Genomic DNA, 20,675 nt, shown 5'->3' on the forward strand with positions numbered 1-20,675 from the left:
AGGGATGGGGCCGCAGGCATGGGAATGATAGCTAGTGTGCCCATGTTGACCTGTCCATTCATTCAACAAGTATATACTGGCACCTACCACATCCCAGACACACTGTTAGGAGCTGGGGTTGGCAGTTGACACAGACGGGAATCCTGCCCTTGTTCACTCGTTTATTCAACCAGACTTGACTAGACCCCTCCCAGCCATGGACTGTGTCCCTGGGAGTTTATAGTCTAGGTGGGTGAAGGGGTCAAGTGCACATTTATTAAGCATGACATGATACGCTGTTATGTCACATTGAGTGTGCCCTGATGGGGATCAGGGAAGCTTCTAGAAGGAGCAGCATTGATCTGGGCTTAGCCCCCAACCATACACTTGGATACCTCTGAGTCTTTACCCCATATGTCTCTCCCTCCACTAAATGATCTCCACCCTTGCTTCAGCAACAAACCCGCATTCATCTTCAAAATTATCTCCAGACCCCCTGCTCACTGCGATGGTCCCCACTCCCAAGGCTCGGGCAGTGTTAACCAGGATGTTGTACTTATTGCATCTATCACATGGCCCGTTGGTCATTCATTTATGGGTATGTGGTCCCAGTAGACGGCACATCCTGGAGGAGGTGTGTCATTCATCACTGCCTTGATGGAGTCAGGCACAGGAAAGCATCTAACAAATGAGGGAGATTTATAAAGTGTGACCTGTCTCCCTAAAGTTTTAGGGGAAAAATGTGAAGCAAGGGTAGGCCAGCAAGTTCACCCAGGAGCCACTATTACCGTCTTTGGAAAATTAAAACAGAAGTTTTGTAAAACAGCACTGAGAAAATGTTCAAAGTAATTCTATTATAATGTGATGTTCTAGAGCTTGGAACTTGGTACATTCTGCACTTGATTTTTCTTCTATTCCTGTCTTCCCTCACATTGAGTAAATGTTACCGTTAACCTAATCACCCAAATATTGCCAAATAGGAGATACTGGCTTAAGGTGTTTTATGGATCAAGCACCATTATGCTTCATGTTTCAAATCACTGGACTTAGATTGTCTGGAAGAATGAATTAATTCAACAAATATTCACGGACTACCTCTACGTGATCCATTTAACTCCTTAGCAGATTGATTTTAATTTGCATGTGGTTCACATGCCCTTAAATATTTCCTTCTCTCTTTTTCTCTAGGTAAAGATGCTTTTTACCTGTCCCCAGATATCAGGAAACAGTGTGATTGGTTCCAAGGGGACCAACCGGCAAAGAATCTTGTGCAGTTTGGTTACAAACAAATGTAAGTGATTATAATAACTGTCTTAGAAATTAGAGCGCTAGAGGGAATGCAGAGGTCCTTCAGCCAATGCCTAACTTTATGGGATGAGGATGTTGAAATCCAGAAAACGTGACTTCCCAAGTGTCACGTGGAGCATTTCAGGGGAAGAGTCTGTTGTATCCATTAGCTTTTGCTGTGTAACAAATTACCTGAAACTTAGTGGCTTACAATAACAACTGTTTATGTAGTTTGAGATTCTGTGGGCTGGTGGGTTTTGCTTGGGTTCAGCTGGGCAGTTCTTCTGCCCTCTACAGAGCTCATTTTCATGTTTGTGGTCAGCTGCTGGTCAGCTGTGGACTGGTGGTCTAGGGTGGTCTCATGTGGCAAGCCTGGGTTTGTGCACAAGGAGACTGGGAGGGTTCCGTGAGAAAAGGTGGAGGTGAGCAAGGCCTCCTGAGGTCTAGGCTAGAGCTGGCACACTGTTACCTGTGCCCTATCCTATTGGCCAAAGCGTGTCCAAAGCTGGCCTAGCTAGATTCAAGAGTGGGGAGCTGGGCTTGTTGGGGGAACCTGCCACATCACATTGCAAAGGGTGTGGGTACAGAGAAAGTGAGCCACTGGGGCCATATGTCCCAACAGTCTACTCTAACTGGTGTGCAATGATTTCATACAGAAAGATTGGATACATTAAGCAAAAAATGGACTCCCCTTCTCTCAAAATGATTAATGCTGTAATGACACAGGTGATGGTGTTAGCAAAGGTGGGGGACATGCATGGTCTCCTAGGAAGACCGATGAGATGGATGGGAGGTGGGTGGGGCTGCAGTGCCCATGGTGATGCTGGCTGCTCGGCACATGCTCCATAGCCTTATGTCCAGTGCCATCGTTGGTGCCAACTCCAGGAGTAGAGAGGAGGCCACTGTGGCTGTGTGACAGAGGGCTGGGCAAGGGGGACATGGTGGCAGGAACTGAGGTCAGGCACTGTACCAGCAATTGTGTCCCTCAAGAGAAGGCCACAGAGGATCATGCTTTGGGAGAAGGGGAGGTTTTGTCTGTTGCATTCAGATGAGATGCAGATTCGAATTATCCTTGTAAAGTGACTACCTGCCTTACTCTTGGCTGAGCCCCAGGGTGACCTCTTCCAACTGCCCATGCTTCTCCCTATACCCCTTAACTCCTTCAGCTTTTGCCATTGTCCTCAGAGGGAACGCTTCACATTTCAGCCTAGTAAGTTGAAAATCATTCCCAAGGCAGCAGTGACCCTTCTCTGGTGCTGTGATGTTCATTCTGCTTGACCTAGGTTCACAGGTTCTGTTTTTCTAGCCTTGTATTATCTGTATAATTTCCCTCGAACATTCCGTCAGGTTGGCTCAACTTTATCTTTAGGAAAACAGAATGAACAAAGCAACCTAGTATCTGAAGTTTTATGACAGCAACTTGAAACTATACTGCCTATGCCATATAGCATGACATTTCTATAAAATAATGAATGTTCATCTCAGGGCAAGTAATGAACAAAATTGGGTCTGCGCTAGCATGTCTGATGGTTATGTTGCTGTTCTCTTTAGGGATTCATAGTAAATCAAGAAATTGTGAGAAAAACAACCACATACACAAAAATTAATACAAACAAAAATACACAACACGCCCTAGGAATGAAAGCGTATGCCGATTTGATCATTTTCCAGCTCAACACGGCATCTTGCTTATTTTTTTATTTAAACTTTTTAATGGAAGTAGAGTTAATTTACAGTGTTGTGTTAATTTCTGCTGTACAGTAAAGCGATTCACTTACACATATATACATTTTTTTTTTTTTTTTTTTTTTTTTTGTGGTACGCGGGCCTCTCACTGCTGTGGCCTCTCCTGTTGCGGAGCACAGGCTCCGGACATGCAGGCTCAGCGGCCATGGCTCACGGGCCCAGCTGCTCCGCGGCACGTGGGATCCTCCCAGACCGGGGCACGAACCCGTGTCTCCCGCATTGGCAGGCGGACTCTCAACCACTGCGCCACCAGGGAAGCCCTATATACATTTTTTAAAATATTCTTTTCCATTATGTTTATCACAGGTTATTGAATATGGTTCTCTGTGCTATACAGCAGGACCTTGTTATGTATCCATCCTGTATATGATAGCTTACATCTGATAACCCCCAACCTCCCACTCCATCCCTCCCCCAGCCACCCCCCCAGCCAGGGGCAACCACAAGTCTGTTCTCTATGTCTGTCTATTTCGTAGAGAGCTTCATTTAACACAGCATCTTGTTGAGCGGCTACTTTCTTATAACGAACGTAGCTATTAACTGATCTTAGTTTTTGGTGTATGTGTTTCAGTTGGTCAATTTTTATAATTAGAGCATTATTTAAATATTTTATCTTTACTATTTATTATGAACAATAAGTATTATTATTATGACAATATTTATTTCTGTTTCTTTGCTCTCTTCCAGTTTTTATAAATTGAAAATAAGATTTCAGGTGTATTTATAGTACAATAGAGGCTTCATTTTTGATAATTCTATTTTTTATATGCTGTTCGATGTCTTTCTGTGGCACAGATCCTAAAAGGAAGGAATTTAGTATATGCAATGCTATATGTAATAGGTAAAAGCTACTGCATGCATTTTGGTGATATAGCAAATTTTGTATAGCACATGGAGTTATGTCTTTGTCTATTTTAGATAGCAGGAGAAAATATGTATGAGTTGAAATAATATTTAATATGTTTTAACAGAAATGTTCCAAATAATGTTACTTCAAGTCCTACATCTAAACCGGTGACCACAGCAAAGCCAGTGACCACCACCACCAAACCAATAACAGTGGTAAACCTGCCGGCCTCAAAGCCAGCTTCCACGAGACCTGTGGCCGAGAGACCCGTGGCTGGGAGACCCATGGCCACCAAGCCTGAGGCTGTCAAGTCCACGGCCACCAAACCTGAGGCCGCCAAGCCCGAGGCCGCCAAGGCCTTGGCCAAGCCAGTGGCCACCAAGCCCGAGGTCGCCAAGCCTGTGACCAGCAAACTCGTGGCCACCAAGCCTGAGGCCACCAAGCCTGAAGTTGCCAAGCCTGTGGCCACCAAGCCTGAGGCCGCCAAGCTGGAGGTTTCGAAGACAGCCACAGTTAGACCCGCACTGGCCGCGAGGCCCGCAGCAGCAAAGCCGGCCCCTGCCAGACCCCCTGCTGCTGCCAAACCCATGGCCGCAAAGCCCGAGGCCCCCAGGCCCCAGGCAGCCAAACTGGCCGCCACCAGGCCAGCCACTGCTAAGCCCATGGGTAAGAAAGCCACCTACCTGGGATGTCTCTTTTACTGTGTCCAGGGCTTGTCCCTTGAAGCCTGTTTACAAAGCAATCCAGACACGGTCCTTGATCTGCAATCTGACATCTAGATGATGTATTTTGAAAGGTGCTGGTTTGAGCATGGAATTACCAAAGCATCCCTTTTTATCTATATTAGAAAGCAATCTTTCTCTTCTCCCCCCCTCCCCCGCCCGCCGTGAGGCTGGTGAGTTCCAAGCAAAGAGCAGGTGAAATACCCACCCCTCCGCCGCCTCTGCTGCCCGTTTTCCCACTCCCCACCCCAGCCCCAAACCCCCATCGGGGCAAGCATGGGAGCAGCCCATTCTCTCAGGGGTGTCAGTGGGTGGCCACCACCCACCTCTCCTGGAAATGCAACTGTCTTCAGTTAAAGGGATGAGTTCTAAGTAGATGTAGGGTTTTAGACCCCATTGAGGGAGTGAGAGAGAGAGAGAGAAAAAGCCTGTTGTCAGCTCTTAAATGGTGAAGCTTATGCTTCTATGCTTTAGTTCTGGAGCCAGACCCGCCTCCCTTAGAATATGACTCCCGAAGGTCTGGATGGAGCTTTGTAATTGCAGAAGCCTTGTCCCCGCTGGGAAGCATGTACCCATAGAGAAGAGGCCCAAGCCTCGTGCTGTGGCAACATTGGGGCGTTGCATTTAGCAAATTGAAAAGTTAGAGCCCAGACGATTGTTCCGTCCCCACAGACTGAACTACGTGCTGGTACTGCCCCTGGGAAGAATGCATTCCAGGCTGGATTAGATTCGGGGGTTGGGGGTTGGTGGGCTTAATGGGACTCAGACTGTGTTATTTTATTTTTCCCGCAAAGAAGATGCTAGAAGTTCCTATAGAGTCACAAACTGTATAGAAAAGTGAAGGCAGGATGTATGTGCTCCTGAGAAAATGGAGATTGTCTTCATTTTATGAAGAGAGAGAAGCAGGGATTCCTTGAAAGAATTTCATGTCATACCCTAAAGTTCCATGATGTATATTTAATATATTTTAAGTTAGGGGCCTCATTCTGTCTTGAACGCTTCAGATTAAGCACCCTGGACCACACATTTTCAAAGTATTTCCTTAATAAGAGAGATTTTCAACAGGAAAAAAAAGGTAATCGTGTACCTGGCCGATGAACAATGAGATTTTTGATTACTGTGAATTTCACGTTTCACATATGCTGGTAGGTTACAAGATCAGTATTTCTCTGGAGCTTGAAAGAGAAACTAGTTGTCTGCCTCACCTAAATTTCAGATCGACCGTCTACTGGTACATCTCTTTTAGAGTTCATCTCCGGCCTGTGTGTTACAGTCATTTAGGGTTTTATTTTCTGTCTCCTGCTCTCAGCACTCCATCTTGCAGTTAAGGCACCCCGAGAGGTCCACGCGTCTGAAATCACAGAGAACAGTGTCAAACTCCACTGGGAGAGGCCCGAGCCCCCCAGCCCTTATTTATACAACCTCACCATCACCTCGGCCCACGATCAGTCCCCGGTTCTGAAGCAGAACCTCACGGTCACGGACCACGTCATCGGGGGCCTGCTCCCTGGGCAGACGTACCATGTCACGGTGATCTGTTACCTAAGGTCTCAGGTCAGAGCCATCTACCAAGGCAGTTTCAGTACAAGTAAGTGCACTGTCGGTTTAAGGAAGGTTGGTACCTATCTCTGCGTGGGATATCCAACGGCACCATAAAGGGAACAGCGCTTATTCACTGACCTTTTTCTGAAACAACAACAAGGTTAAAGCGAAATCCTGTGTGTTTCGGTTGCACCCAACTTGATAACTTAACGAAATGGAAAATGGGTTCCTTGTGAACTGTTGTCCTGCCTTGGGGGTCCTGGGCTACTTGATGCAGGAAACCAGATCCATGTGGCCTGAGTGCAGCCCCTTCCCAGGGAGGAAGAAATATGGCCATGGAACCTGGCTGGGTCTTGGCTGCCCACCATGTCCCGTGTCGGAAGCATGTCTCCATGGTCATTGAACAGAAAACACCACTGAGTCATGGCTCCTTAGGGATTCTCATCCCAGGGGCCACGGGATGTCCACAGGCACAGTCAAAAGGGCACCAGCGTTTCCCTCCCCTGGTCTCATCGTGCTCAGGCTCTGCCCTCTGCTGTGCTGGCCCTGTGGCTCCTTTGCTGCCCCAAGTCCTGGCCGGCATGATTTCCCAGCCCCCTCCCCAAGTTCTCCTGGACCCTCACCCCCACCCCTGACTCTTCTCAACCCCTGCTGTTCCTGGGACGTGGAGGGGAGGCTCCCATTCTTTTCTCTTGGGCCAGAGGTATTCATATCAAGGAACTATGATTGAGGAAAGGCAATTCCCATCAGTTACCATACAACCCATGAAGATTTGAGTCCAAAGACCCTTCAACCCCAGGGCTCTACTTCCTTGGATGGAAGCAGAAGATGTTATGTGGAAGAATGTGAGGATCTCTTCCAGGTTCAGAAATTTCCTCCGTTTGCTTGTTGAGATGAATCAAACGTGCAGACAACAGACATAAGCAGTGTGTGTGGAGACTTCTTGGGTCTCTACGTTTCAGTGGCCCCTCCTTACATAAGACATGACCCAGAACGGCAAGCCTGCCTCAGTCCCATAGGGTTCCTAAGCCTTTCATTTTCTGAGTTACCTATTAGTGGTGTATCTTTTTCTTTTATAGAGAAAATTCAGCCTCCATCTCCGCAAACGGCGAGGTCAGCTTCTAGTTCAACCATCAATCTAGTGGTGAGTGCAGAACGGCTGGCTGGGAGTAAAACAGGTGAGCTGTGAAACTATCAGGTCCACTGCAGCACTAAGAAAGCATTCTTCTGAACAGTTTAATCTGCTGGGGTTCTAATTCTCAGACCAGGAGTGACTTGTATGGAGAAAGTTTCAAAGTGGCTCTGTGTGGCCCCTCCTGGGCTTATTCTGCACATTCCAAGTTGCCTGTCCCCAGGACCTTAGAAAAAGTTGAATGAGGGCTGCTTTGGGAGCCGTAGCCAGGAACTCATGTGTCCCTTAGTCATTTCCCTGGTGCCTCATCTTGGGACTCGAGTTGATGTGCGGTGTGTGATGCAGCGAAGCATAGGATTTCATCCGCTTGGTGACTGAATCTAATAAAAACTGCTTAGAAGAATACAAGACAATTCAGACTGGAATCCATGAAATAAATGGGTTTGGAAGTGACCCATGGGATCAATGTTCTGGTCCCAATTTCCTAAGCACACGCCCTGGCTTAGCCTAGCCTGCCATTCTCTATGTGTCTGACCCCAAGCATGTGCATATTTTATGTGAAATCCATGATGAGTTAGATGTGTTTCTGGAAGTGACAGTTGTGACTTGCTTTTGTCCTGGGCAGTGGAACTCTGGGGGACCCGTAACCTCTTCTTCAGGGGAACATGAGCTATGATTGTTCATCTGTGGGAAACTGGTTATTGAAATGGCCAATATGCTTTGCTTAAGAGTATTCTGCAAAAGATATTGGTACTAATTCCACAGTCAAGGGTATTTAGATATCTTATTGTTTACAGACCCCAAAGCAAAGGGTTTCCACTAGTTATAGGGACAGTTCATTAGTTTTTGATATATTGGCCACAGTCAGGAGAAGGAGGGCATATCTCTTTAGGTTGTTAATTTCTGCAACGGATTATGACGAAAGCCATATATCGAGTGCCCAGCTGCTTTCCTGCAGTGCTAGATTTAAAAGCAGCTGTGCTTTCTCAATATGCCCTGCATTGTCAGAAGCAGCAACAAATTATTTTTTGAGCTGTTGGCAAGGACTCCCTATTTTACTCTTTCCAGTTTAAGTTTTAAAGTGACCCTTGTTTCTCCACCTCATCCTTTTTGTAGAGTTTGCATCGTATCTCATCAGTGTTTAAATGAAATTGGGTGGTTTCTGACTCCACACACCCATCTCTTTGGGGCCACTTGGAAATACAGGGCTCTCAATTCTTTTAGTTGTTTCTAGAGGGAATCTTCTCTATTACCAGAATAGTATTTTTCTTTAACATCTTTATTGGAGTATAATTGCTTTACATTGGTGTGTTAGTTGCTGCTGTATAACAAAGTGAATCAGCCATATGCATACATATATCCCCATATACCCTCCCTCTTGCGTCTGCCTCCCACCCTCCTTATCCCACCCCTCTAGCTGGTCACAGAGCACCGAGCTGATCTCCCTGTGCTATGCGGCTGCTTCCCACTAGGTATCTGTTTTACATTTGGTAGTGTGTATGTGTCAAGGCCACTCTCTCACTTTGTTCCGGCTTACCCTTCCCCCTCCCCGTGTCCTCAAGCCCATTCCCTACATCTGTGTCTTTATTCCTGTCCAGCCCCTAGGCTCATCAGAACAATTTTTTTTTTTTTAGATTCCATATATATGTGTTAGCATACGATATTTGTTTTTCTCTTTCTGACTTACTTCACTCTGTATGACAGACTCTAGGTCTATCCACCTCACTACAAATAATTCAATTTCGTTTCTTCTTATGGCTGAGTAATATTCCATTGTATATATGTGCCACATCTTCTTTATCCATTCATCTGTTGATGGACACTTAGGTTGCTTCCATGTCCTGGCTATTGTGAATAGTGTTGCAACGAACATTGTGGTACATGACTCTTTTTCAATTATGGTTTTCTCAGGGTATATGCCCAGTTGTGGGATTGCTGGGTCATCTGGTAGCTCTATTTTTAGTTTTTTAAGGAACCTCCATACTGTTCTCCATAGTGGCTGGAATAGTATTTTATTCCATTGATGGACTTGCCCTGTGTCCATGTATACATGGTTTATCTATATCTGTACTTCTACATTTATCTACCTACCTATCTATCTTTTAATTCATCCACAACCCACACTGACATGTGGTATCAGGAGTTACTAGAAAGAAGATGAGGAGTCAATGCAGGAATTATGAAACTATTACATACACAGATGTGTGTTAAGGGTCAAAAAACCAACTACTTATAGAGCTGCAAAATGTTTTAAAATAGTTTACTTTTAGAAACAAGTTTAGGAATTGGTCTTTGTTAGAGACAGCCACGTGTTTTTCAAACTCCTTTTGCCTTTCCAATGGAAAGACTGACAGAAAACCAAGAAATTCTCTCCTCTTGACATAAATTTATGGGAACAATTCAATAATTCATGGTAGACTGGGTAATTAAGTTTTAACTTAAGAGTTGTACAAAAAGATTTTATAAAAACTTTTAATGCTATGATTTTTAACTCAAACTAAAAAAATGCCAGTATGGATGTGGCATGGTGGTTTGGGATGGAGAAGAAAACAAGTCTCAACCCCTTTGATTTCTTATTTTTTAATTGAAGTATAGTCAATTTACAATGTTGTGTTAGTTTCTGGTGTACAGCAAAGTGACTCAGTTATACGTATATATATATATATATTCTTTATCATTTTCTTTTCCGTTATGGGTTATTACAGGATATTGAATATAGTTCCCTGTGCTATACAGAAGGACTTTGCTGTTTATCTATTTTGTATATAGTAGTTTGTATCTGCTAATCCCAAACTCCTAATTTATCCCTCCCCTGCCCGTTTTCCCCTTTGGTACCCATAGGTTTGTTTTCTATGTCTGTCAGTGAGTCTGTTTCTGTTTTGTAAATAAGTTCATTTGTGTCATATTTTAGATTCCACATATAAGTGATATCATAGGGTATTTGTATTTCTCTGACTTACTTCATTTAGTACGATAATCTCCAGGTCCATCCATGTTGCTGCACATGGCATTATTTCATTCTTTTTTATGGCTGAGTAGCATTCCATTATGTATATGTACCATGTCTTCCTTATCTATTCATCTGTTGATGGACACTTAGGTTGCTTCCACGTCTTGGCTATTGTAAATAGTGCTGCTATGAACATGGGTGCATGTATCTTTCTAAATTAGAGTTTTCTCAACTCCTTTGATTTCTGCTCATAATCAAGGGACAATGGATAAGCCTTTGTCCCCTGCACTGGGGGTTCCCTGCAGGCCCTAGTGCACCCCAGCTACCTTCCTGAGTCATCTCCCAACACGATGCTTGAGCTCAGAGAAGCCACAATGGACCTACTGGGATTTCACCAAAGATATGGGTCAGGACAGATGACATTCTGACTTCAAAGTCCCTGAAATCTGTGCATATCATTTGCCACTTGCTGGTAACTTCACCCCTCACAGAGTGTGGGAAAAGTAAAACTTCTAGCAAATTCAGTGCTTCACTGAGAGAAAATGATTAGGAATAAATTACACAGTGAGATTTGGGGATGTTTTTGGTTCTCTTATGTATGGTCCAGAGGGAATAAGAATATATAAACAGTGTTGAGTTAATATAAACAACACAATCTTTAAGCAAGAATCTGGCTGGGCTGTCTTGTTTTTTAAGACTGAGTCACAGATTCAGACGTAGGAAGGTGTTTTCAATCTAGACCTTCAACACTTAGGTCTCCTCTCTTCATGTGACAGACAGAAAAGAGATTTTGAGACTGGGGCTTTTGTGTCCTTCAAGGCGATGGGTGGTAGTTACATACAGATGAGTCCAAAACCTTTCTCCTTCCTTCTGATCAGTACAGAGCCCTCAAACCCAGGACTTGAATGTTCTTTCACCCTTCCTTTCACGTGTGTGTGCACACACACGTGTATATATTTCCCCCCTAGTGATTCAAGTCAGCCTGAAAATATAAATTACTTGCTCTTCTTTTTTTAAAAATTTTTGTTTATTTCATTTATTTTTATTTTTGGCTGCATCGGGTCTTAGTTGTGGCATGCGGGCTTCTCGCTAGTTGAGGCGTGTGGGCTCAGTAATTATGGCGGCACGTGGGATCTTAGTTCCCCGACCAGGGATCAAGCCCGTGGAAGGTGGATTCTTAACCACTGGACTACCAGGGAAGTCCCTTACTTGCTCTTCTGAAGAACAAGTTTCTGCATAATTCATCTCTAGCCTGCAAGTAACAAAACAGCGCTTTGAAAAAAAAAAAAAAAAGCCCAGCACTTTGCCTGGAGAAGTCGCTGAATGAACATATGTAGGTGTGCACACACACACACACACACCATTTTGAATGCTCTTCTTCAATGAAATTAATTGGATATTTACTTTAAAATGTATAAATTGAAAATGGGTAAACAGGATTAGGAGATGGAAGCTTGTTTTCCCTCCTCCCTACCAACCCCTCCCACATATAATCAAAGCATCTTAGAAAATTTTCCAGGGGGTGAAACATTTTAATATATTTCTATTTTTGCAGATAGAAAAGGAGTAACAACAAATCATTGTTTATAAGAAACTTTAAAAAATATACTAACTATATTTTTACTCAGTAGTTTCAGGTATATTTCACATCTAAATATCAATTGCCACAACATGCATTATTTCTCCAAAGATGTATTTTCTAGACAATTCAGGCAAAAATAAGTTTTAAAACTAGCTTTTATATGTGGACGTGAATGCAGTTTAATTCCAGCACCAGTTCATTACAGTTCATCTCTGTAAGCACAAACACAGTTTGTGCTTACAGAGATGTGTTCCTTTCTTAGTTTTAAATGCTAGATACTATTTTTGTTTTTTGACCTTGGCATGCAGCTTGCGGGATCTTAGTTCCCCAACCAGGGATCGAACCTGGGCCCACAGCAGTGAAAGCACTGAGTCCTAACCACTGGACCACCAGGGAATTCCCTAGACACTCTTCTTTGCTTTTTTACCTCTATGAATAAAAGATTTACTGGGTTTTGATTCTATCTTTAGGAACTGAATTTTGTCATAGTTTACCACTTGGGGTTTAGGAAACATGGTGACCAGTGTTTGAATCTATGCAGGAAATTGTGGGCAAAAATCCTGTGAAATAAAAGGTCTTTGGTCCATGGCATCCAATGAAGGGGGAGAAGTTTGAGCAGTCCTAATATTTGAGTTTTCATATGTTAATATTTACCCCTTTTGAAATTCACATTTAATAGGTACTTCTTTACCAGAAATTTGACACAGGCATGTAATGGGAGGATAGCCTAGTGAGGGGATTCTTTGTCCCCCATCTGAGGCCTGGCCCTGTGTCACATGGAGTGTGAGGTGTGGCAGTAAGGCCTCAGCTTGAGATGAAGGTTGATCACAACAGCAAACCAATAGCATCATTACTAACCATTCAGGATTCCAGACTTTGCAATACTACATGATTCCATTTTAAATGGTTAATACTTGTATTTTCCTCAACAAAACAAGCCCTGCAAAAAGAAAGATCCCACCCCACTTTTTGCTTTCCTCAGCACCTAAGGGCATCACACCCACTTTTCTGAGATACATTTGCTGCCTGAAAATGGCAGTTAGCAGCAATTAAACAAATCTTTCGGTGCTTGTCACAGTCTTAAAGAAGTACCGACTGTGCTAGGCATTTTTGCAGTATGCTTTGTGGCCGCTAGTTTTGAGGATGCTGTGTTGTTGCTAGTGTTGGTTTTAGGTTTTTGTTACCATCTCTCTCTTTCTCCTTCTCATCTTTGGCCAAAGAAGACTTGGATGAATATTTTACATGCATATGATTAGCAAAGTTAAGACTCTGAAGTTTCTAAACAGCAAAAAAAAAGAAAAAAAAAATTTAACTCAGAAAAGAATGAATCCTAAATTATTGGCCCACCCATGTGTGAAGAAATGTTTCAATGCAGAAGAGAATAAAAATAACTAACACAATGTGTAACATTCTTTTCTACTCACCCTAGAAATTAGCAATCTGTAGAAATGACCATATTTTGTCTGATCCGGCATTCCTGGGTCAGTTACACAGCTCTGAAGGAAATAAGTTCAGCAATGTTTTACTTACTTTGTTGATTCTAAGATGTACAATTTTCCCCATTGTGGTACCTCTGAAATTGAAATGTGACTTGAAGTTGATGATATGTCATGGCTTATTGGCAGCATTTTCTCTTACTTAGTGGATTATAGAACAATAGTACATTATAAAATTAAGATGTCTTAGATTTGATGAAATCCAGTATTTGCTTGGCTGTGTTCCACCATGAATATACAGCATTGGCTGCCACAAAACGATGTGATGGGGAAAATATATGACTTTATGTTGATAATAATTTAAAGAACTAACTTAACCCCAGAAGTTGAGGTACATTCAATGGCTACAAATATTTTCTCTACTTTGAAGAGACGTAGCCGTCTTCAGGGCTGTGTGTTTACTGCTGCATGAGAATGTAGCTAAGTCAGCTACCATGTTTGGGTTAAGATGGGTCTCCAAGGGCATTTGGTATTTTTTTATTGTGAGCTATAAAAGTCTTATGAAATAAAACTCTATTGGTCAAGACCTGAAACTACATTTAAAATGCAACTACAGCTACATTGAAAATAAGGTTAAAAGTACAAAAAAAGTTTCTTTGGTACTTTTTGAGCCAATCCACACTCAAAATGTAGACACAGGAAAGTTTTATTCATTCCTGCCAATTGTATCTGCTTCAGAGGTTTGGAAGCACTTTATATCATGTCAACAATGTCTGATCCTAAGGCAATTAAACCTTCTTCTTGTTTTGAAACCATTAAACTAACGAGGAACATATTTACACATATTCACAACTGCAGCCTAAACCCTTTCCCCTCCTCTCAGCTCCCACGATTTTGCTTAAGAAAGAACTTAAATACTGATAACTTGCTGGTTTGGAAAATGTCAAATTGATGTCTTTAAAAAGGCTGCTTTGCAATAGAGACACAGACATAGAGGATAAGCGTATGGACACCAAGGGGGGAAAGCAGGGTGGGATGAACTGGGAGATTGGGAATGACATATATACACTAACTAATATGGGTAAAATAGATAACAATGAGAACCTACTACATAGCACAGGGAACTCTACTTCACTTCGCTGTACTGTAGAAACTAACACAACATTGTAAAGCTACTATATCCCAATTAAAAAAAGAAGTTTAAAGAAATAAATAATGATAATTTTAGAATCACAGAACTAAAAAAAAATATGCTGCTTTTAGACACTATACAAATCTCAACTGATAAAAAAGGCAAGATTTTCCAATTCAACATGTTTTTGGTTTCAAACACTTTTTCTAGTAATAACATAATAGATATTCATTGTGAAGAATTCAGGACATACAGAAAAATGTAAGAAAAATATGATTCCCATAATCAAACACTGATGACCATTTATGGCCACCATTAATGATCCAATGCATATCTTTCCTGGTTTTTTCCCATGAGTATTACACGTGCACACACACACGTCTTTATTACAAAAGTAGGCTGTGTTTCTTTGGGTGCCTTCCACCCCATGGCTGTTGTTCCAGAATGTAGGTTGGCTCCTGTGGTTTCTGTGAGCGTGGGATTCCTTGGACAGGGTTTCTCCAGGCATCACGCTTGCATCAGTTTCCTCTCATGTTTGGAAGCTCACTGAAGCCCAGTAACCGTTGACTATTTCACCAGGAAGCTTCACCAGATGGGGATCTGAATCAGGCAGCCTTTCAAGTCTCTCTTTTAAAATGAAACTTATTATTATTTTTTATACATTTATTTATTTATTTTTGGCTGCGTTGGGTCTTCGTTGCTGCGCGCAGGCTTTCTCTAGTTACGGCGAGTGGGGGCTACTCTTTGTTGTAGTGCGCGGGCTTCTCATTGCAGTGGCTTCTGCTGTTTTGGAGCACTGGCTCTAGGCACGCGGGCTTCAGTAGTTGTGGCTCGCGGGCTCTAGGGCGCAGGCTCAGTAGTGGTGGTGCACCGGCTTAGCTGCTCCGCGGCATATGGGATCTTCCTGGAGCAGGGCTCGAACCAGTGTCCTCTGCGTTGGCAGGCAGGTTCTTAACCACTGCGCCACCAGGGAAGCCCTAAACTGAAACTTATAAAAAAATTAAAAAAAAAAAAAGAAACTTATTTACATTGTTATTCTAGGCAAAAGTGAACCAGGAAAGGTTGGTGATAATTCTCACTCCTCATGGTCTCTTAGGCTCTGGTTGGGTTCTCAGTATAAGGAGGGGAAAATCAATGAATATGTAGCCAGACACTTCTCTTGGATCAAGGACCCCAGGTTCCCCCAGGGCTGGGCCCCAAGGGGAAAACTCTTTCTGGAGGGAAACATAAATAGCTGTCATGTCCAAAGACTTGTTCTAGGGAAAAACTCAGTGAGATCCAACCATCCTTCTTTGGACTCTAGGACACTTCAATGTTGTAGACTTTGACACCATTGTTCTAGCATATGCAGACATAGCTTGGGTGAGTCCAGCCTGCGTGGGTCTCAGAGATCAAATGACGGGAGTTTAAAACTTTCTCTTCTTAAGAACAGAAAACCTTCCATTTTCATGCTTTAAAAATGGAGAACCCCAGGCTCTTGTCTTTGCATAAAGTTGAGGCCCACATTAACATATTTCTCTTGGTTCTCCAAGAATTTACGAGTCCAGAGTAGTAGCATCCTCATATCCCATTAGTAAACCTTAAGGGTCTTGGCAGTGACTCCTGCTGGAATAAAGGATGTAGAATGCAAGAGCCGTAGTTTGGTACCGGAGACTGAAGGTGAAAATCAAGGGAAATTGGAAAAGCCAGTTGGTCAGGGAGCAGTGTCCTGCTGCTGGGCTGCCTCCAGGCTGGGTGTCCTTGGGTCTGGGAAGACTTCTGTTGCTTCAGAAGAGCACAGGGGAGTAGGACCCAAAGAGCTAAACACAGATGGCCAGGACTGGGTGCACTTGGAACAAAGTGGAACCAACCTGGGCCACTGGGGGATGCTCTGGGGAAGAAAGGGGAGGGGATGAGGCGACCATTTGGCCAAGTTCCCATGCTAACAGGGGACCCACCAGTAAACAAGGGATGTGTGTTGGTGCTTGAACGATCTTGCCTGGCTCAGTCCCCTCATTCCTTCAAACCAGGCCTTCTCCTCTAGCGTTGGCACATCTGAGATGAAGCAAGTTGTTTTTGTAAGTTGTCATCATTTTATCCTGGCCTCATTTGGGTCTTCAAAAGCTCTTGGTAGCACTGCTGGCCTTCTGGGCCTCTGAAAGTGTCTGCAACTCAGAGATGCTGTAGGTGTGGGGTCACTTTCTTCCTGGGGGCGGGGGTGACAGCCTCCCCAGAGTCACCAGGTAGTGTCTTAGACCAATTCTGAGCCTGAATCCTGTTCCTGGAAGTCTGGTCCATTATGCTTGACCTGAGCTTTGGTTTTCTACCTGAAGACCTAGATTTTCCTTTTACTTCTTGTTACCCATCATCCCTGAAGATGCCTACCACCCCTGCCATCCATGGAGCTGGGGAAAAGGCCCCCGGAAATGTCAGCCCTGTGTGGGGAGGGCCGGTGATTCACGGGTGTTAGTTACGCACATAAACATGTAACATTGTCCACTCCAGGGGTTTGTTTTACATTTTACAAACTTTCAGATAACAGTTGATATTAATGTTTCTCTTTTCCAGCCAGATGTAGAGTTTGCCAGAAAACACTGTAAACAGAAGTTTTACTGTGTGTGAACTGTAAAGTTTTCTTTTTTTCCAGGCGTGGTGGAGAATGTAGCTTTTACTCTGCAGCTGGACTGCATCAGAAGCATGCATTTAAAACATAAACTTCCTTAACTGGAAAAAGAATGCTGTCTTCGGAATAGCTTTGCAATGTGACATTTTTGCTTCTGTGAATTTTGCATCAGTATTAGCTCTTCTTTTGGCTTGTTAAATTTGACTGGTCACAAAGGTAGTAGCTACACACACACAGACACAACACATGTGTGCATATATACACATTTAAAAAATTTATTTATTTTTGGCTGCATTGGGTCTTTGTTGCTGTGTGTAGGCTTTCTCTAGTTGCGACAAGCGGGGGCTACTCTTCACTGTGGTGCGCGGGCTCTAGGCACTTGGGCTTCAGTAGTTGTGAAACGTGGGCTCAGTAGCTGTGGCTCGCGGGCTTTACAGCGCAGGCTCAGTAGTTGTGGCGCACGGGCTTAGTTGCTCCATGGCATGTGGGATCTTCCCAGACCAGGGCTCAAACCCATGTCCCCTGCATTGGCAGGTGGATTCTTGACCACTGTGCCTCCAGGGAAGTCCCTACACACATATTCATAAAGGATTTTCTTTTTGCACTTTGACTTTTGTTTTTAATCTACCCGGCTTGTAGTGAAATGGAGAGTCTTGTTTTTGAATGACATTCTGACAGAACTTAATTGTTATTTTGCAAGGAGTAGAAAACTCCAAGGTTTTAAAATTAGGTTTCTTCTCCAGGGGTTGAGCATTGAAAGAACCGGAGACTAAGTGACCCAGTGATTGGAAAGGGGAAAACACAGTTCATTTAGTCTGAAATCATCCAATAATAATTGCCAACATTTGGGATTCCAAGTGTAGTTTATGAAGTACTTTCATCGATAAGATTGTATTTATTGCTCTCAGATCTGTAGGTGATTATTATGTCCACTTGACAGTGAGGAAACTGAAGACTGGGGAGGTAAAGGAAGTTTTCCTCTGGAAACTCTTCTGTTTTCTCTCTCTGACAGCACTGTGATTAGAGCTTCAGCCCCTCACGCTGGGAGCACAGTAACTTACACGTTCTCATTAATCCTCTTTCCCCATCTTGTTCTTCAAGATATATGTAAGTTGCCAAAAGAAGAAGGAACTTGCAGGGACTTTATATTAAAATGGTACTATGATTCCGTTACTGAAAGCTGCGCCAGATTCTGGTATGGAGGCTGTGGTGGAAATGAAAACAGATTTGATTCGCAGGGTGAATGTGAAAAGGTTTGCCCTCCTGGTAAGTGATTCTTCTTTTGTGTTGGTGGTTTTTGCAGGTAAGGGATCCAGGCCAATAATTCACCTTTTAAAGATATTTGAATGATAATAATGATGATAGATTTGAAAAAGAAGATAAATTGGATTTTCAGATGAGGAAGGTGTACAAATAAAACACACGGGGTTAATTTTCTGAGTTATTATGGTTTCCTAAAAACATACTTGTATACTTGTATTTTTGCCGATGAGGAAACATACGGTGGACCACTCCTTACCCTTCAGAAATATTACTAAGTTTCTGTTATTCATAAAATACTGTAACAGACATGGTTATTAGGAAAATAATATAATGAACAATTAATAATAACTGCTATATAGTCTATTCAACTTTAAATAATCTTGCTTCCTCTAAATGATAATGTGGACCGCCAGGCCATGCGATATCTCCATTATGCTGGGCAACGTGATTGGTAATAAAATCAGAACAGCTGCACAGAGATTCTGGGGCTGGTGCGGAATGGGAGCGCTGGGTTTGCTTAAAGGCCAGGCAGGTGATGCCAGGAGAGAGAAAGGGCTCAGGTGGCACAGAAAGCCCCAAACCCCAGGCCAAGAAGCTCCAGGGGAGCCACTGAAGGAAATGAACTGAAAAGTGAGATTGGTGATGAAAGCCAGAGGCCATGGATATTTTCATGAGAAATACAGTGTCCTTTTGGGTCAGTAATGTGACTTTTCCCCTCCTCTTCCTTTCCACCCTCACCCGCCGCCCCCGCCATCCATGCTCAGTGCTCATCAAGCCCGGAGTCATTGCTGCGATTGGGACCTAAGCGCGGCCGACCAGTGACACATACCTCTTGAAGAAGAAGGAGTCCGCCATCGCCAGTCGTCTTTGTAGAAGCTCTGGGTATAGATTCCCTTGCACTGTACCATTTCATGCTTTGATTTACACTCGAACTTGGGAGGAAATGTCTGCTGCATGACCTATCAATATGGTGCTAAATGTGTCTGTGGAGTCAACCCTCTTTGTCTCCGGGCAATTACATTGTATACTTTGAACGTTGTGTAATAGTTATCCACTGCTGGTGTTTATGTGAACATTCCTATAAATTCAAATTCCCTCTGGAGTTTCACGTTATGCCTGTTATAGGCAAGTGTAAGATCTAGAAAATAACCCCCAATTTCACAGCTACTCTATATACTTCTGCTTGGTTCATTTTTTTCCCCTCTTAATTAAGCATGACTTTAGATGGAAAGCCTGTGTATGGAGAAAAAACAAGAGTCTAACTTTTCCATTTCCCCCCCAATTTCCTGGATTAGATTTTGAGCGAATTTCCTTTTCCTAGAGCTTCTAACAAGCAACCTAGTTAGAGGGAAGCAAAATCCCCTAATCTTTGTGCACTGTTGTGGGACCAATGCCTTAATTAAAGGATGTAAAGAAAGTCATAATAGAGATTTTTTTGGCATTCCTCTAATGTTGTGTCTGTGTTACTTTTTTTGGGGGGGGTGTTAATTTTAATTTTAAAATTTTTAGGAAATTTATACAAAGAAACTTTTAAATAAAGTATATTGAAAGTGGTGTGGGTTTGGTGTTCTTGGCTGTGTCGTTTCCCTAGCACCTGTTGTCAGAATCACCCCAGGACAGGGGAATTGGAGCCCGTTCAAGCCCCCAGTCTTGGGTACCACCCTTTGATTTCCAGCGAAGGGGCAAGGGCGCTCTATCGACAGTGGGAAACCCGGTGGATCCAGCTCTCCATGGCCAGGTGGGTCACGTTCCTTGCTTAAGGCCCCTGGAGTCTTCCTAGTCTTAAGAACCAGGCTGGCTTTCATGCTCTCCTTTAACTTCTAGCTGTGTCCCAGAGATGTGGCCTCCTTCCCTGCCCCTTTAAGATAATTGTTTCCTGGGGGTTCCCTTTGCTCTTGCCTACAGTGGCTGAGAGGTGGGATGTCACTGGCCCAGGAATCCCCAGTCCCCTTTCTGGAGTCTCAAAGATGAAGCATAAAGTTTCTTTTTTCTTTAAAGACCCTTTTGCTCCTGTCTTCAGAAATAACACAAGAAACAAATAAATACATATTTAGGTGGTATCTGAACTCCACTTGGGAAGGAAAGTGAACTTGTTTGATAAAACACATCTACTCTGACAAGTGCTTCCGGCCGAGCTCTAGGGACCTTGGGTGTGGACAGAACTGTTTTATGTAAGATGGGGAAGGATCTGTCAGTTAATCTATTGATCAGAGGTAGGGAGGAGGAGAGAGAGGGTGTGTAGAGCCATGGAGATGGGTGGGGAGAGGCTGGGAAGTTACAGAGACCACTCCTTGTGATTTCCACCCAGATCTTTGGGTGCAATTTCTAAATTCACAAATGCGCTCAAAGCGAGCACATCTGCATAGCAATTGGAGGAAGAACTGAGCTTTGTCCCTGAGTCGGTGTGTCAGAGAATGCAGCCAAAGGCAGAGATGGAAGGAAGATGCTGTGGGCA

The 20,675-nt window shown here is 43.4% G+C and overlaps 1 protein-coding gene across 9 annotated transcripts in view; it reads left to right on the forward strand.

Annotated features, from left to right (window-relative positions):
* The window catches only part of COL6A3 (collagen type VI alpha 3 chain), an 85,917-nt gene extending 66,145 nt beyond the window's left edge, over positions 1-19,772 (forward strand). For all 9 annotated transcript variants that reach the window (XM_089916169.1, XM_089916167.1, XM_089916166.1 and 6 more), the window contains 6 exons: positions 1,168-1,270; positions 3,984-4,525; positions 5,891-6,169; positions 7,203-7,301; positions 18,059-18,223; positions 18,985-19,772. In XM_089916169.1, the coding sequence (XP_089772295.1) occupies positions 1,168-1,270; positions 3,984-4,525; positions 5,891-6,169; positions 7,203-7,301; positions 18,059-18,223; positions 18,985-19,025 (1,229 nt within the window). In that variant the 3' untranslated portion in view covers positions 19,026-19,772. The remainder of the gene's footprint in view (positions 1-1,167; positions 1,271-3,983; positions 4,526-5,890; positions 6,170-7,202; positions 7,302-18,058; positions 18,224-18,984) is intronic.
* The last annotated feature ends 903 nt before the right edge of the window (positions 19,773-20,675 follow it).

Source organism: Delphinapterus leucas, chromosome 8 (genome assembly GCF_059928025.1).
Source record: "Delphinapterus leucas isolate spDelLeu-1000000601 "Yukka" chromosome 8, BTC_Dleu_Yukka2, whole genome shotgun sequence".
Taxonomy (NCBI): domain Eukaryota; kingdom Metazoa; phylum Chordata; class Mammalia; order Artiodactyla; family Monodontidae; genus Delphinapterus; species Delphinapterus leucas.